Source organism: Poecilia formosa, unplaced genomic scaffold (assembly GCF_000485575.1).
Source record: "Poecilia formosa unplaced genomic scaffold, Poecilia_formosa-5.1.2 Scaffold79, whole genome shotgun sequence".
In the NCBI taxonomy this organism is placed as follows: Eukaryota; Metazoa; Chordata; class Actinopteri; order Cyprinodontiformes; family Poeciliidae; genus Poecilia; species Poecilia formosa.
In genome coordinates, this window is record NW_006800018.1 from 2,269,115 (window position 1) to 2,285,113 (window position 15,999).

The window sequence follows — 15,999 nt, forward strand, 5'->3', positions numbered from 1 at the left end:
TCCTTCAGTTCCCTCCAGAAGTTGCCTGATGATTCCTAATGACTAAGTAGAGTCCAGCTGTGTGTAATCTAATCTAATCCCAGTGTTATTCCAGCTGCTCTGTGATGCCTCAGAGGTTCAGAGATGATTTAGAGCAAACGGCATCACGGAGGAGCACGTTCAGTACTCAGGGAGTTCACAGCATGCTGAGGCTTTGAACTTCTCATCGTCCAATCAGAAACCAAAGAGTCTGCCCCAATGGAACCAAGACACGGCCTAGTCAAAGTCCAGCTAAACTTCCAAGCTGAACAAGTAGAGCTCTGATCAAAGATCAGCCAAGATGAAGACCCTGGACAAAATGATCAACAGCAATGAGGGCAACTATCAGGCAACCTGTCCACAGGGCAACATCAGAAGAAAGCCACAGTTAAGGAAGCTATCAGAAGTCACGTTAACAGTTATCAGTTAGCCATTAGCACTTAGCCATGTTGGATTCAGCAAACAAGGAAGGAGGTTTTTTGGTCAGACCAGAACTAAACTGAACTTTATGATCTGAATGCAAAACGCTGAACATCACTCTGAATGCCATGGTTCTGGTCGGGTTCTGGTTGGGTTCTGGTCTCTGGTGTGTGTGTGGCTGTGTTGTGGGTTCAGACTGCAGGATCCTCCAAGCAGCAGATGTTTCCTGTTTGGATCAGAACCGCCTCCAGTGAACAGATCTGCTGCAGAACTTCATGTGACCGTTGGAGACGTCATCGGGTTTCACAATCTGAGAAAAGCTGAACTGAAACTGCACACACACGGACACACTCTGGCAGGGTGTCACCATGTTACTGATGGTGGAATGGATCCAAAGTTCACTGAAGCTCCTCTGGCATGGTTCAATCTGCTCATCCTACAGTGTTTAACCTGGACAGCTGGTCCGGCTTTGATCCGGTTTTGGTCCGGTTTTGGTCCGATTGGGGGCTTAAGTCAAGTGAAGATTATTTGCAAAACATATTTCAGCAGCAAAGCAGTTGAAGATGATTTACATCATAAAACATCAAACTGTCATCAACAAATATTCAATCTGATCAATAATCATCAGAATCATCAAGAATAAAAATCGGTTATATTGATCAAAGTTTCAAAAGTAATTAACCAGTTGGGTTTTCTAGATTTAAAGGACCTCAGGGTGTCAGCTGTTTTTCAGTTTTCTGGATGTTTGTTCCAGATCTGTGGTCCATAGAAGCTGAATGCTGATTCTCCATGTTTGGTTCTGGTTCTGATACAGAGTAGAACCAGAAGCAGCAGATTGATCCAGCAGCAACAGATCTTTAATCCATTCAGTGATTTCTAAACCTCCAGCAGTGTTTAAAGTCTCTTCTCTGAGTGAAGGACTGTAGAAGTTGGTGATGTAGAACTGGGTGATGTGCTTTATCTTCCTGGTTTTAGTCAGAACTCCAGCAGCGTTCTGAATCAGCTGCAGCTGGACCATTGATTTGTTACTCAGACCCGTGAAGACGCTGCTGCAGTAATCAATGCCACTGCAGAGAAACGCCTGGATGAGTTTCTCCGGTGCTGAGATATTAGTCCTCCGATCCTGGAAATGTTCTTCAGCTGATAGAAGGCTGACTTTGGAACCGGCTTTATGTGGCTCTGAAGTTTTAGGTCAGAGTTCAGAGGTCATCCTGATCTCTAGTTTCCATCTGGAACAAACGAAGTTGTGCAATAACTGTAGATATATAAATCCAGATCAACAATTCTAGATTAATAACCCCAGATCTATAAATCTAGACCAACAACTCTAGATCTATAAATCTAGATATATAGCACCAGACCTATAAATCTAGATCTATAACTAGATTTATTAATCTAGGTTTATAACAATAGATCTATAACTCCTTTGATTCAAAGATGCTACATCCTCTCATGTTTCTGTTCAGTGACTTTACGGTTTGGTTCTGGTTCTGTCTGATCTATGCAATCTGAAGTTTCCATGGAGACAGAGACAGGTGACCCCCACTGCAGGTTGATCCACCAGCAGGGGGTACTTTCTGCCCTCCTCTTCCTCTATGAGGCTTTCAGGTCAGTTCCCGACTCCGGGTCTCTGTTACACTTGGATCAGATCGTCCGGTGATCAGCAGAGCCTGATCCACTGGATGGTGATCAGGTTCTGGCTCCAGAACCAGAACACCGGCTCTGGCACCAGGTTCCTGACCCGGTTCAGGCCCAGGGGTCGGGAGTGGCCCTGAGCTCCTGCAGGTCCTGTTGTCCCACTTCTGTTTTTGGAGAAAGTTCTGCAGTCGGTTTCAGATCGGAGGGAGAAGTGAAGAAACCTCAGAGAGCCAGGAAACACATTCGACCACAGACCGCACACACACACACACACGCACATACTGGACCCTCCCCAGGTTTCTCCCACTTCCTCCTCTGACTTCTTCTTTGGCGCGTTGGAGGAACCGGTTACCACCCTGACGTGTTTACACCCTACTTTCTGGTATTTATAGGTCCAACTGAGGAGGAGTGGGGGTTGAAAGGGTCGGTTCTAGAACCTCTGGTGATGGGTCGGTACCAACGGTACCAAGGAGTGCCTTCAGGCTGATTACCGGGTCAAGAACGTGGAGTGGATTGGTCCAGTTCTTCTTCAGGGATCCGATTCCGTCTTGGTCCGGTTCTCCTGGATGTCAGAGGTCCGGTTCTGCAGCAGATCCTGTCAGTGGTTCTGGTGGTTCTGGACCTGACAGGTGTTCTTCTGAATCAGAACCAGAAGTGGTGAGCTGGGATCCAGTCAGACAGTAAACCCGGTGGTTCTGTTCAGTTTCATGTTTACATCCCGTCATAAACAATCAGGGTATAAAATAACTCAGACATCTCCATGGCAGCAGGTCACCTTCAGTCAGGACTCAGCTGTCTGAGTAGAACCAGAACCAGAACAAGAACCAGAAGACCTCCAGCTGCTTTTTGAGGTTTAATGTGTGAAATGTCAGAGGAACTTTATGATCAGAAATTTCTACAGATTTATTGATCTGTCTCCATGTTTGTTATGATTCAGATAATCAGAGTGGATCCTCCCTGAGCAGATGCTACCGAAACACACCAAAAACAACCAATTATAGGCAGGAGCCAATTATAGGCTTAGTGCTGTCAATCAGCATCATGTACTCACTGCTAAATATGCTGATGACAGAGAAAGAACTTACTGTGAGGAAAACTGTAATGAAAGTTAGCATAGTAGCGGGATAGCATAGCCACCAGTGACTGCTCTCAATGGTGCCTATGCTAACTAGTCTTAGCATTCACTACAGGCTCTGCTAGCGTAGCAGAGAGCAACTGGGGAGTGAGTGAGCAGCGTGTGCACAACAGTGATTGGCAGCTCTAAGCTGTCAAGCACACGTGTCTCTGTGTGCTGAGCTGTATGCTAGTTTCCCTTCAACGTAGAAACGTTTAGCAATCGATCAGAAACTTGAAACCGTTCAGATCAAAACAGGAAACACATTATTATGTCACAAATGATCAAAACTTCAGTTTGGACTTTTTATAAGTCCAAACTGAATTGTAATATAATAATAATAATAATAATAATAATAATAATAATAATAATAATAATAATAATAAATTATTTGTATTACTATCAATAATACTAAACCTCTATTGTTATTATTATTGATATAATAACAACAAAAGTAATCATTATTATTACTATCAATGATAATAAGCTTCTTTTGCTATTATTATTTTTGTTACAATAACAATAACAAAAATAATAATATATGATTATTATTATTATTGTTGTTGTTGTTGTTGTTGTTGCTGTTGATTTGAAGGAGATCTGTTTTCAGATCTCCTTCAAATCAGATCTCATAAACTGTAACAACATGGAGACGAATTAATAAACCTGGAAAAATAAATTATATAAAAGCATTTTTCACATTTTCTGCTTTAAAATCTTATTTTTAATGTTTCTGTTGCCAAAAGCTGAACCATTTATTGTAATCATCCCAAAGGTGTCGTCACCATGGTAACCTGCTTGTGGTCTGCTGTCTGAACGGCCATCTGGGGCCTTGCAGGAATGAAACCTGCAGAATCAGAACCAGAACCTGCAACTGTTTCAGGTTTGACTTCCTCTTGGGTCATGTGACCTGCGGCCGCTTACTGCTTAAGAAACATCAGAGGAATATTTCGACCGACTCGCTTCACCAGAACCAGAATTAGGCCAGATCCAGACCAAAAACTGGACCGGAGCCAGATCCAGACCATCATGATCTGCTGCTGTCAGAATAAACTGATTATCATCGGAACCAGCTTCATGTTCCGGCCTTACTGGGTCAGTCAGAATCAGCTCCTGATTGGTTCACTCTGTAACGAGCTCGTTAGTGGCCTGGTTCTGGTTCCGAGCCCAGCCCAAACGGTTCTGAGAAGCTTCTTCAGGTGAGAATCAGTTGAAGACAGTTTAAAAGAGGAAAACATTTCAGATCCATAAATATTAATATTTAATTAGCCAGTTTTTATGTTTCTGGATTATTTTTATTTCACTTTTATTGTGTAAAACAAATCTGTAAGCGCAGCGGCTGAATAATCATCAGATCTTCCATCAATAATCATCAGATCATTAATCAATAATCAGCAGGTTATTTTATGGTGACCTAAGGGTTCATTAGTTATTTATCTTTAATGTAAACACTAATTATACAGCAATAAACAGATAATTATTGTTTGTTAACATGAAATATGATCAGCTGAGTTTATAGGAAACATGAAATTAAACTATTAGTTTGAACAGATTCTGTTTATTATCAGATCTATTTTATGAAGAAAATGAAAAAACATTTTCCCATGAAATCATCAGTTTGTTGTTTTTATTAATTTAGAAAGTAAGTGAACCCCATGAATCTGCCTGGTTTCATTTCCACATTAATTCAACTTAGGTATGAAACCGACACGTAACAAAAGGTCAGTATCCTCAGGAAACATAGGATTTCATTTCATTGTTATGCTGATGATTGCCAGATTTATTTGCCCCTGAACCAGAAGGATGTCCATTCCATCAAACATCTCCTGGCATGTCTAGGTGATATTAAAGCTTGGTTGGCCTTGAACTTTTTAAATTTTAATGAAAGGAAAACAGAGGTGATGGTATTTGGACCCAGTGGCTCCTGTGAGTCCTCCTCTGTTGACCTGGGACCCTTGGAGGTGTATTTTAAACCTGTTATTACAGATCTTGGTTTTAAGGTGGACAGTGATTTCAAATTGGACAGCCAAATCAGAGCCGTGGGTAAGTCCAGTTTTTATCATTTAAGGCCATTGGCATCACTGAAATCTTTTCTTTCCAGGCAGCATTTTGAAACAGTGATCCACGCTTTTATTTCGACTCGACTGGATTACTGTAACTCACTTTATCTGGGAGTAAGTCAGTCGCTGCTCTCACATCTGCAGCTGGTTCAGAATGTGCTGCACGACTTTTGACAGGAACTCAAAAGAGAGAGCAAATGACCCCTGTCCTGGCCTCAGTTCACTGGCTGCCTGTATATTTTAGGATTAATTTTAAAATTCTTATGTTTGTTTTTAAATCACTGCATAATCTTGCCCCGACTGACCTCTCTGAGCTTCTTCACCCATGCATACCTTATCGGTCTCTCAGGTCCGCAGATCAGCTGCTCTTGGAGGTACCGAGAACAAGAAGGAAGCTCAGAGGGGACAGGGCTTCCTCTGTTATGGGTCCTAAGTTATGGAATGACTTGCCTTTGCACGTTAGAGAGGCCCCTTCAATGTCCACTTTTAAAGTTCGTCTTAAAACCCATCTATTTTACTTGACTTTCAACTCCAGCGGGATCCAGTTTTAAATTGCATGTTTGTTTGTTTGTTTTTAAACTGTAAGAGTTTTTATTTTTTTAATTGTTATGTTGTGTTTTAATGTACAGCACTTTGTATCAGCTGTGGTTGTTTTAAAGTGCTTTATAAATAAACTTGGTATGGTATGGTATTTATTAACAGCTCAATCATATTAATGCTTAATTATCATAAGCAGCTATTTTAAAACTGTAGAAAACAGCAGATGTGTTTGGTTTAGTAATCTGACAAAAATAATCAGATTATTAATGAACCTGTTCTGATGTTAATAAACTCAGGAACCATTTTGGGTAATTAATGTGCATCAGAGAGTAATAAATGGGTAATTAATGAGTAAATAAATATTATCTGACCTGCAGCAGCGCAGCCACCGAGGGTGATCAACAGCAGCACTGAATGGAGCCTCATCTCTCTCTCTCTTTCTCTCTCTCAGGCTGAAGCCAGAGTGAATCTGGCTGAAGGAGAAACTTCCTCTTGAAACAAACTCACCTCCTACTCCTCTTCCTCCTCCTCCTTCTCCTCCTGTTCTTCCTCCTCTTCTGGTCACATGATCTGATTCTTCTCATCATACAGTTCTCAAAGCTCATAACGTTTGTGATGTTTTAACTTTGAGAAACCGACCAGTTCATGTCCAGTCCAGGTCGTCACAGAAGTTCATCTGTGACGACCTGGAGTGACTAGAGTCCAGATACATTGAGGGGTCATGGCTGAATTATCTGGTTATTCGATATGAATTAGTTAAAATCATTTTGCTGCTCTGAGGACCTGATCAGCCCAAAACTGAAATAAATAAATAAATAAATAAATAATGATTTGAATTACAAATAGTTAAAATAATCCTGATTCTTGTTTTTCTTTATAATTTATTATATTGAAGAGTGATGAAATCTGAATATGATTCTCATGTCTCTATGAATCTGAGATGATTGTAAACATTATGAGAATGATGATCTCAGGGAAGACAGGAAGGGGCGGGGCAACAGGGTCAGATCCAGCATCAAGGAGGAAAGTCCGGTCTGTGTCCCAAATTCTCCACTTCCTGCTTTGGCTCCGCCCATTTTGGGTCCTATTTTCACCCTTACACCAAACCCACCTTCATGCGAACTTTGGTGAAATGTATTACCCACAATTAATTGCTGCATGTGACTTTTGGAGTCAAAAGGCGAAATTATGGTAATGTTTTGTTTTCCCCCACCCCATCTTTATAGAAAATTCATTCTTAAAAAAATAGTAAGGCACATTATTAGTAATAAAAAAGAGATATGATCAACTGAGCAGAAAAAGAAGAAATAAAAATAATTTAGTTTCCAACTAAGGAAACTAAAACAAAATGTAGTGAATGCAAGAGAAAATTCAAATCTTAATTTAGGATATTAACATATTGGTATAAAAATTGGGCTTTTGTGATGTTGATGGAGGTGATTTTTAAAAACCAGTATTTGTGGATAAAAACTTAGCCAGAGGATTAAATCGTTAATATCATAATTCAACTCTACATCCCTGCTGGAAGACTGAATTTTGTTATAAGATGTAATAGATTTCTTTCACTTCTCAAAATATTTCTTAACATTCATGAAGTTGCAAAGGAAAAGAAGTTTATCTCAAAACCTCACTCATAGAATTGATATTACAGGGAATACTTCATGCATAATAATGAAATTAATATACCGCGATTCATATTTGTATAATATATTGACACCAACATGGATGAGAGAGAGAGATGGTGTGCGCTGAGCTCTGAAATTTTTGATAAATGGATGAAAATGAATGGCTGAGATCCTGAGTTTTCCTTGTGACACCAGTTCGCTCTGAAGAATCTTGACAGAAAACCGTAAAACTTTAGAGAAATTTTGCAAACATTTTACGGGAGCAGGCATTCTGTGCGATGTCATGACCGACTTTACCAATAGAGCGATAGTTGTGGGCGTGAGAGAGAGTTAAAAAGTCAGAGGTCCACCCTAAAACACACTCTAAATTTCAGCAGTTGGAAATTTTGCTCGTTTTTCGCTAATTATGTCGCCATTTTTACTCGAAACCCCAATAAAAGTAATAGCCCGGATGTCGAGATTGAGCTGCACGCTTTGATTCATTTGAAATAAATAAATGAACGAATAAATAAAGCTACATTCTATTGACGGAAAAACAACTTCCATGCATTGCTATGGCAAGCACCAAATATGTTTCATTATACTACAATAAATAATTATATTGATAATGTTTTTATCATTTCTGTCCGTTTTGCTCCAAAAACCAAAGATTTAGTTGAGCTGAAGATAAGTTATCCTGACCGTGTGTGTGTGTTTTCCGTGGTTTAATCGAGTAGTAGAATCTGGCAGACAGTAGAAACTGCCAGTAGCTGGACGCAGCCTAGGCCGGCTGCAACAGCTCACACCTCCAGATTGTCTATGTGAGCGCAGACCTTTTGCCGTCAGGAAGAAACGTTCGCGTTATTGCTGTACAGTAATCCACCTCCATGTCGCTGCAGCGTTAGCAGAACCAGATCCACAACCTCAAGATGAGCTGAGCTGAGCTTCAGGACCAAACTGCAGCTGTTTCTAAAACACACCTCAGAAATACGCAACACAGAAACGACGATGACGATGATGCGCTGCTTTCAGAAAACAACTATGGCAACACTTTATTTGAAGGGGTGTGCATAAGACTGACGTGACATTCATGAACACGGAGTGTTTATGAATGTTTATGACAATGGTCATTTAGTGTCGTTTTGTAAATAACATTTTTAATGCAACTTTTAGAGCAACTTTACATTAAACGTGTTATTTACCAAATGACACCTTATGACAACAGTTGTAAACATTCATGAAGATTTCATCATGTTATTTATGACAGTGTCGTGTCTTATGCACAGTGCTCACCCCTTCGAATAAAGTGTTACAACCATCACCATTTTAGTTTGAGGAACATCCATCCATTTTCTTACACCTTTGTCTCTGTTGGGGTCTGCAGGGGTGCTGGTGCCAATCTCCAACGAGACATTTTGGACGAGAGGCAGGGTCACCCTGGACCTTTTCGCCAGTCCATCGCAGGTTTGAGGAACATAAATGTTATTTATCCTACAATAACTGGCAGAATAAAAATAGTTTCCTTTATTTCCTGAATCTTAAGTAGATTCTAATGAGACAACCAGCAGATTATAACTCATCACATTTAACACAACCCAGTGTGTTATCCTTGGAGGTCATTTTAGTATTTTAATAAAAACTAAATGTTAATCTTTAGGCTGAACCAGAACCAGAACACAGCTAAAGTGAAACTGGCAACCCAGTTTGTGGTGTTGGCACCTGATCTGATTAGAAACCAGAAGCAGCTGCAGACAGAAACCCATAAACACAGAAAAACCTGAACCTGGTTCTGATTCAACTAAAGGGACATTCCACCTGATTACACAAAACCCGCAGCAGTTTAATCTAGATTAGAAACTAGATTGTTGTGCTGTGCTGTGGAATAATCTAGTGCAGGTCTGAAATGAGCTCTTCAATCAGAGGAGTTTAGAGATGATGAGGGTGAAATTGGCTTTAATCTTCACCAGATTCTTCAGATGGTTCTGTGTTAAAGGGTCAATGTCAAAGCTAGCCTGATGTTAGCGAGCTAACTGGTTTATGCTAACAGCTTTCCATCATTTAACATGAACTGCTAAAGACTCTGGTGCTAAATAAATACTTCACATTTTAATCTTCATTTAGTTTTGAAAACCAGAAACTGATAAAGATTTGCCTCCAAGAACTCCTGAACTCACCTGAAGGAAGCAGACATGCTACCGAAAACTAGCAGCAGCATGACCCCGCGACACCCACCTTCAGAAGGTGGATCACATCTGCTGAATGAGACTGAGAAGCTGTTGGATATATTTTTATTGAAGCATTTAGTCCTGACCCGGTTCTGACCTGGGTCAGGACCAGGTCAGGAGCAGGTAATCTGAGTAGAGCTACACGGCGGGTATGACTGCGGATAAATCGGAGCCAGAGCTGCTTCTCTCTTTGTATTAGCAGGAAACATGGAGGCTCCGCTGTCTCTGATTGGTCTTGCTGCATCGGGGAGGGGCCAATGCAGGAAGTAACACCTTCACAGGCAGCTCTCCTCCTCTACCTCAGCAGGAGCTTCTGGTGGTGATGTCACTTCCTGTGACTCCAAGATGGCAGCCGGGTCTGACAGCAGAGGGCTGAAGGAAAAAAAAAAAGACAGTCATCGCCAAGGAAACGCCACTGAGACGACATGTGACATGCTCTACAGCTTCTTGCAGGAGTTTCACAATAAAAGCATGGATGAAAAAGGCCATCTGGATCAAGAACCAGAACCAGCTCTGCCAGGTTCTACTGAAGTAAAAAAAAAGTCTCTCCAGAACCAAGATGGCAGCAGACATACCTCTGACATCACTTCCTGCTAGCTGGGCCAGAACGCCGGATTTACAGAAAGACCCTTCACACGTACCTGACTGCGTCCAGCGCAGTGCTGCTGCTGGTTTCCATGGTGACAACAGGCATGATGTAAGTATTATGGGAGGGGCCTGAGTCCTCTGGTTCCGCCTCCAGCAGGCGCTCCTTCACGTCAGAGGAAGGACTTCCTGTGAAATGAATGCTGAGTTCAGCTTCCTGGAAGTGTGCGGTGCAGTGGGAGGAGTTTCTGTCCTCCTGGACGTCCGTCCCTGTCTCCGTCTCGGTCGTCCGGGACAGGCTGCGTCTGGACTGGAGGACGGCCGGGCCCTCTCCTCTCAGGAAGTCTTCAGTCAGCTGGGCGTACCGCTGAGGACCCAACACACAGAGGAGTGACGACCTGACACATGACTCGGACTGCTCATTCACGTCAGCTCACCTGTCGGTAGTCAGCTGGCAACATGTTGCCCACGGCAACAACCAATGATGAGAAAGATGGTCTGGAGAGAGGATCTTCATCCCAGCACTGCTTCATCACAGCATACCTGGAACCAGAAGACGTGTTGAGACTTATTGATGTGTGTTGAGGCTTATTGATGTGTGTTGAGGCTTACTGATGTGTGTTGAGGCTTATTGATGTGTGTTGAGGCTTATTGATGTGTGTTGAGGCTTATTGATGCGTGTTGATGAGTGTTGATGAGTGCTAAGACGTGTTGTCGTACATGTCAGATGTAGCGTGTTCTGGTCGGTCCATTCTGTGTCCTCTCTTCAGAGCAGAACTAAACTGTCGGGTTGTAAGGAGGTCAGCATACGGGGTACAGCCTGCCACACAATACACCACCTCATGTAAACTGGTTACACTGGTTATACTGGGGTCTGTATACTGGTCAGTCTGAGTTACCCAGAGAGAAGATCTCCCACAGCAGGACTCCGTAGGACCACACATCGCTCTCAGAGCCGTAGATGTTCTGGAAGATGCTCTCTGGAGACATCCACCTCAGCGGCAGGAAGCTCTGAAACCAAACAGGCACAGGACACCTGAGCTACCTGGTTGATAATGTCATCAATCAGGGACCAATGTCTTGTGTGGGACTGACGTTTCTCCTGATGATGTAATCTTCGTCCTTCTGAAGGTCTCTGGCCAAACCAAAATCACAGATCTTCAGCAGCTTCCCCTCACAGACCAGGACGTTCCTGGCTGCCAGGTCTCTGTGGACACACTGAGGGACACACAACATGTGGACAACATGTCAGGCGGTAAAATGGTTCTAGAGACACATGTGAACCAGGCGGTAAAACCATTCTAGAGACATCTGGGCCCAGATGTCCCAGGTGGGACTCTGGAGGGTCTTTGCTGCTTCTCCAAACCGTTTCATCCCAGTTCTTGAACAGAACACTTCCTGTTGATCCAGAACAATGTTGGTCCAAACGTAAAGACTTTGCTGAAACATGTCTGGAGAAAGTCAGGAGGTCCATCAGGATCAGGGTTAGAGTTACAGACTATCCTGGAATAAATCCCTGGGTTATGTTGTGGTTGGTCAGACTGTAGCAAACATCCATCATTGTTAAGGACTCCAGCTGATCTTCTCTGGTTTTCATTCAAAGCTGAACAGATTCTTTTAAACCTTGTTTTTGATCTGGAGATGCTTCGTCCAGTTGGTGTGACATTAAAAAGACAAATTCAGCCAAGTCAAACTGAGCAGATGGGTTGATCAAGCAGGATGGAGGACAGTCTGGCTGCAGAAAGCAACATGGCGGCGGTCGTACCTTCCTGGAGGACAGGAAATCCATGGCCTGAGCGATCTGGAAGGAGAAACTGAACAGGTCTTCCATGGTGAGGACGGGAGAGTCGCTAAGGAGGAGCGATGGCGCCTTCTGGTGGTCTGAAAGAGAACAGCAGTGGTGATCATCAGTTCATTTGTTCCCGTTACCTGATCACATGACATCACCTGTGGGGGCGTGGCCTGTCCCCTGTTCAGTGTCTCTCAGCTCTTTCAGAGGGACATAACGTCCCCGCCCGTCTTGGTTCATGTCCATGTAGCCGCCGTCGCTGTTACTGTGGGTGAGAGACACTGAGCAATCACTGGGAGAGAGAGGTCAGAGGTCAGACGGTTGGCTCACCTCCTGCTGGGCATGTCCACCTGTCCAAATGTGTCTTTGTTCCTCTGCAGGCAGTTCAGCAGGTTACCAAGACGACAGAACTCAGTGATCAGGTAAACTGGACCTGGAACACAGAACGGACTTTATTCTGACAGAACAAACTCTGGATAAGGTCTGAGCACACCTGGACAGAACCAGGTAGACCCGGCAGAACATCTGGCTGAGGAGAGGTTCTGATGGTGAACCAGGATCTGGGTTTCAGGCTCTGATGGTGAACCAGGATCTGGTTTTCAGGTTCTGATGGTGAATCAGGATCTGGGTTTCAGGCTCGGCCCACTCCAGGTTATTTCCAGTATAATCTTTGGTTTCTTTCCTCCCAGGCTGATGAGACGATCACAGAGTTCATCTCTTCTTTATCTTTTTTTCAGCTTCATCCAAAGAAACTTCCATCTTATAAATTATGGAGTACTTAAACTTACCTAGCAACCCAGAACAGAAGCATCTATCTTAAATGCTTTATGAACTGTGGAGTATTTATTACTTTAGACACTCAACCAAGAATAGGAATAAAACCTATTAGAACAAAAAGATCCAGAGGATTTCACTCAACCCAGAGCAGGAATTAGAACAAAATCATAACCCAGAGAAACGACTCATTATCTTAGATCCACATTCACGACCATCTACTTTATAGACTCAAGCATGGAGAACCAACACTTAGTTTTATCAGACCAAGAATCCAGAGAAAACCCGACTGGTTTATAAATTCTTATTCTTATTAAACATGGACCAGAGCTAACCAATATGTAGCTCTATACTTTTACCTTTTTGCAAACTTTTTATACTTTTGTTTTTCTTTAGTTATTTTGTTTATATTTTTCTCTAATTCATGTAAAGCACTTTGAATTGCCTTGTTGCTGAAAATGTGCTATATAAATAAAATTATCTTACTTTTCCTAACTAATCACACGGCTGCGTTGGAATGGAAATTTTTGCATATAATCCAGTTTCACTCTGGGATTTGGGCCCATTTTTCCTGTAACATCTTTATTCTGGATTACATCTGGATTAGCTGTTTTCAGTTTAATCTGGATCAGAGAAGAATGCAAAACCAGAAGTGGATTTCCTGAGGTGTGCAGTGTGTACCTGGGCTGGTGCAGGCTCCAAGCAGGTTGACGACGTTCAGATGAGGACCCAGGTAACCCAGAACCTTTAACTCGGACATCAGAGACTGGGCCGCATCCCTCTTGGCTGCAAAACCACAACCACAGGTTGAGACGCAGCTTTGACTCAGACACTCAGAGGGGGAGGACCTTACACTTCATGATCTTCACTGCAGCTTTTGTTGGCGTGTCAGAGCCAGTCAGACCAGAAACTGTTGCCTCTACAACCCGTCCAAACGGACCAGAACCCAGGACTTGACCTGCAGACAGACAGACACTAGTCTGACCTGACGGGGCGTTTGTGAGTGAACTGAATGCAGAGTTTCTGCCAGGCAGAGCCTGCAGGTGCTGGTGCTATGTACCAAGTGCCACCTGGTCTCTGGGGATCTCCCAGGCGGAGCTGTAGGGCAGGTCTTCAGGGTCCACGTAGGAACATGGCTGTCCGTCAGAACCTCCAGACTCCATCAGCTTCCAGCGAGCTTCATAGTGAGGCTTCTGCAGACATGAAGAGACCAGACTCCAGATCCTTTGGGCCATAGCAGAGGTTTGGTAAATACTCAACTTGATGATCTTACTGACGTTTCTCCAGAGAGCAATGAGGATGATGAAGAAGATCACGCCTATGATGACCAGAACCAGAACCGCCACCAGGACAACCACCTGGGACAGAAGGGCTGGAAGATGAAGGACAGTGTCTTACATGGAGCCTCAACGGGAATATCAGTGTCTTCTCCAAGGCTTCTCAAATCTCAACCAAACATCCCTGATCTGCTCTAATACACCTTCAGGACACCTGAACCTCCTGCTTAGGTACCTTCCCATGTCTGACTAGCTGCTTTTCAGCTCAGTTTCAGGATCGACCTTCTGAGGTTCAGCAGCTGATGGATCCTCAACACCACAGAGGATTCGGCCTGGATCATCCTGCAGCGTGGTTCAGGTTGGAGGATTCACCCTGAACCACAGATGTACTCCGGTACTCCAGCAGTACTTACAGGTGCGAAGGACTCGCAGGTCTCGCGCTCGTTCTCCTGCTGCGTTCGTAGCTTCGCAGCGAACAGCCGACACAGAGTCCAGAGTTTTCAGAGTCAACACACTTTTTACCTGAACAGGTGACACACATGGGTGGTTAGCCATTGGTCAGTCAGCCCCTCCCACATTGTGATGATGATGGTTACCAGGGTTCCGTCTCCTTCTATCACTGTGGTGACGTCCTGTTCCAAGGCCCCTAACTGGCTCCTCCAACCGTCACTCAGATTACTGCACCTGCACCAGGAAAAAAATCAAAAGGTTACCATGGAAACATGGTCGTCATTTCATTTGTGTGTATGAGTATCTACCTGATCGAACGTGGACAGGTGTACCAGGTAACAGAAGGAGTTGGGACTCCTTCACTGACACACAGGATGTCTTTCTTATCAACTTCTGACAGAGACAAAATCCTTGGAGGAGCTGGACAAGAACACACTGGCAGGTGAACTCACAGATGGGTAAATACCCCCCAGGTGACCAGTCAGCACATCTCTCTCACCTGTGACCTGTAGGTAGAACATGACCTCCTCTCTGCTGTCCTCATTGGATGCAGTTGCAGTGTAAGTTCCTGTCTGGTCCAACTGCACCTGATGGAGCGTCAGGGTGCTCACATACCTGGAATCAACCAATCATTCCACCAACCAGCCAACCAACCAACTGGATCAAATGTTTTAGAGTCTAAGGGAGGACCAACACCGTCTGATGAAGGAAGGACTCAGTGACTGTCCCAGCTGAGAACAGTGGACAGTTCAGCTGGATTCTACCTGAGAAGGAGAACTTTGTCACCACAGAGCTGTTCCCACCACATGTTGATGTGAGGACCCTGAACTTTAAACTCTGTGGTTCCTGACCTCAACCTGCCAGAAGGTTTCCAGTTCCTCTCCACTCAGCGCCAGGTCAGGTTACAGACCCGGATGAGCTGAAGGTGTGGACCTCCACCTCTCACTGCACTAAACTGATGAACGAATCTTTGCACATACCTGCTGCTGGTCAGGTGAGTGGTGTTGATGGAGCTGGTTTCCATGGCGATAGTCTGGTTTAGCCTGGACCAGGTGAAGGTGGGGGTAGGGAGGGCGTCACCCACTACCTTCAGCTCCACGGTGTGGTGGACGACAGACGAGATGTTGGTCTCACCTGAGGGCCACAGGTAGACGTAGCCTTTGTCTGCAGAGAGGGAGGAGTTACCTGTACCTGTTCATGTGTCTGTGTGTGTGTGAACCAGGTTTTTATATCCTTATGGGAACCTATTTCTGTCTTCATTGTGGGGTTATGGGGACCATTGCTCCTTGTGGGGACATTTTCTTGATCCCCATGAGGGAAATTGTTGTTTTGGGATTAGTGGTTAGGTCTGTGATGTTTAGGTGTAGGGTAAAGGTTAAGGTAAGGGTTAGGCTGTAGAAATTAATGGAAGTCAATGTGAAGTCCCCACAAGTGATGAAAACATGACTGTGTGTGTGTGTGTGTGTGTGTGTGTGTGTGTGTGTGTGTGTGTGTGTGTGTGTGTG

General features: G+C 43.8%; 2 protein-coding genes across 2 annotated transcripts in view; both read right to left on the reverse strand.

Moving 5' to 3' along the window:
• The window catches only part of csf1rb (colony stimulating factor 1 receptor, b), a 17,205-nt gene extending 10,930 nt beyond the window's left edge, over positions 1-6,275 (reverse strand). The window contains exon 1 of the mRNA XM_007556505.2: positions 6,162-6,275. Coding sequence (XP_007556567.1) covers positions 6,162-6,216 — 55 coding nt within the window. The 5' untranslated portion in view covers positions 6,217-6,275. The remainder of the gene's footprint in view (positions 1-6,161) is intronic.
• A 3,391-nt stretch (positions 6,276-9,666) lies between these two features.
• LOC103141073 (platelet-derived growth factor receptor beta) overlaps positions 9,667-15,999 on the reverse strand; it is a 10,499-nt gene continuing 4,166 nt past the window's right edge. Inside the window, exons 10-27 of the mRNA XM_007556511.2 lie at positions 15,475-15,658; positions 14,994-15,109; positions 14,803-14,914; positions 14,641-14,728; positions 14,458-14,566; positions 14,045-14,139; positions 13,828-13,960; positions 13,621-13,725; positions 13,449-13,553; positions 12,324-12,426; positions 12,152-12,258; positions 11,970-12,085; positions 11,300-11,422; positions 11,104-11,215; positions 10,925-11,024; positions 10,642-10,747; positions 10,261-10,571; positions 9,667-9,991 (exon numbers count right to left, since the gene is read on the reverse strand). Coding sequence (XP_007556573.1) covers positions 9,895-9,991; positions 10,261-10,571; positions 10,642-10,747; positions 10,925-11,024; positions 11,104-11,215; positions 11,300-11,422; positions 11,970-12,085; positions 12,152-12,258; positions 12,324-12,426; positions 13,449-13,553; positions 13,621-13,725; positions 13,828-13,960; positions 14,045-14,139; positions 14,458-14,566; positions 14,641-14,728; positions 14,803-14,914; positions 14,994-15,109; positions 15,475-15,658 — 2,222 coding nt within the window. The 3' untranslated portion in view covers positions 9,667-9,894. The remainder of the gene's footprint in view (positions 9,992-10,260; positions 10,572-10,641; positions 10,748-10,924; positions 11,025-11,103; positions 11,216-11,299; positions 11,423-11,969; positions 12,086-12,151; positions 12,259-12,323; positions 12,427-13,448; positions 13,554-13,620; positions 13,726-13,827; positions 13,961-14,044; positions 14,140-14,457; positions 14,567-14,640; positions 14,729-14,802; positions 14,915-14,993; positions 15,110-15,474; positions 15,659-15,999) is intronic.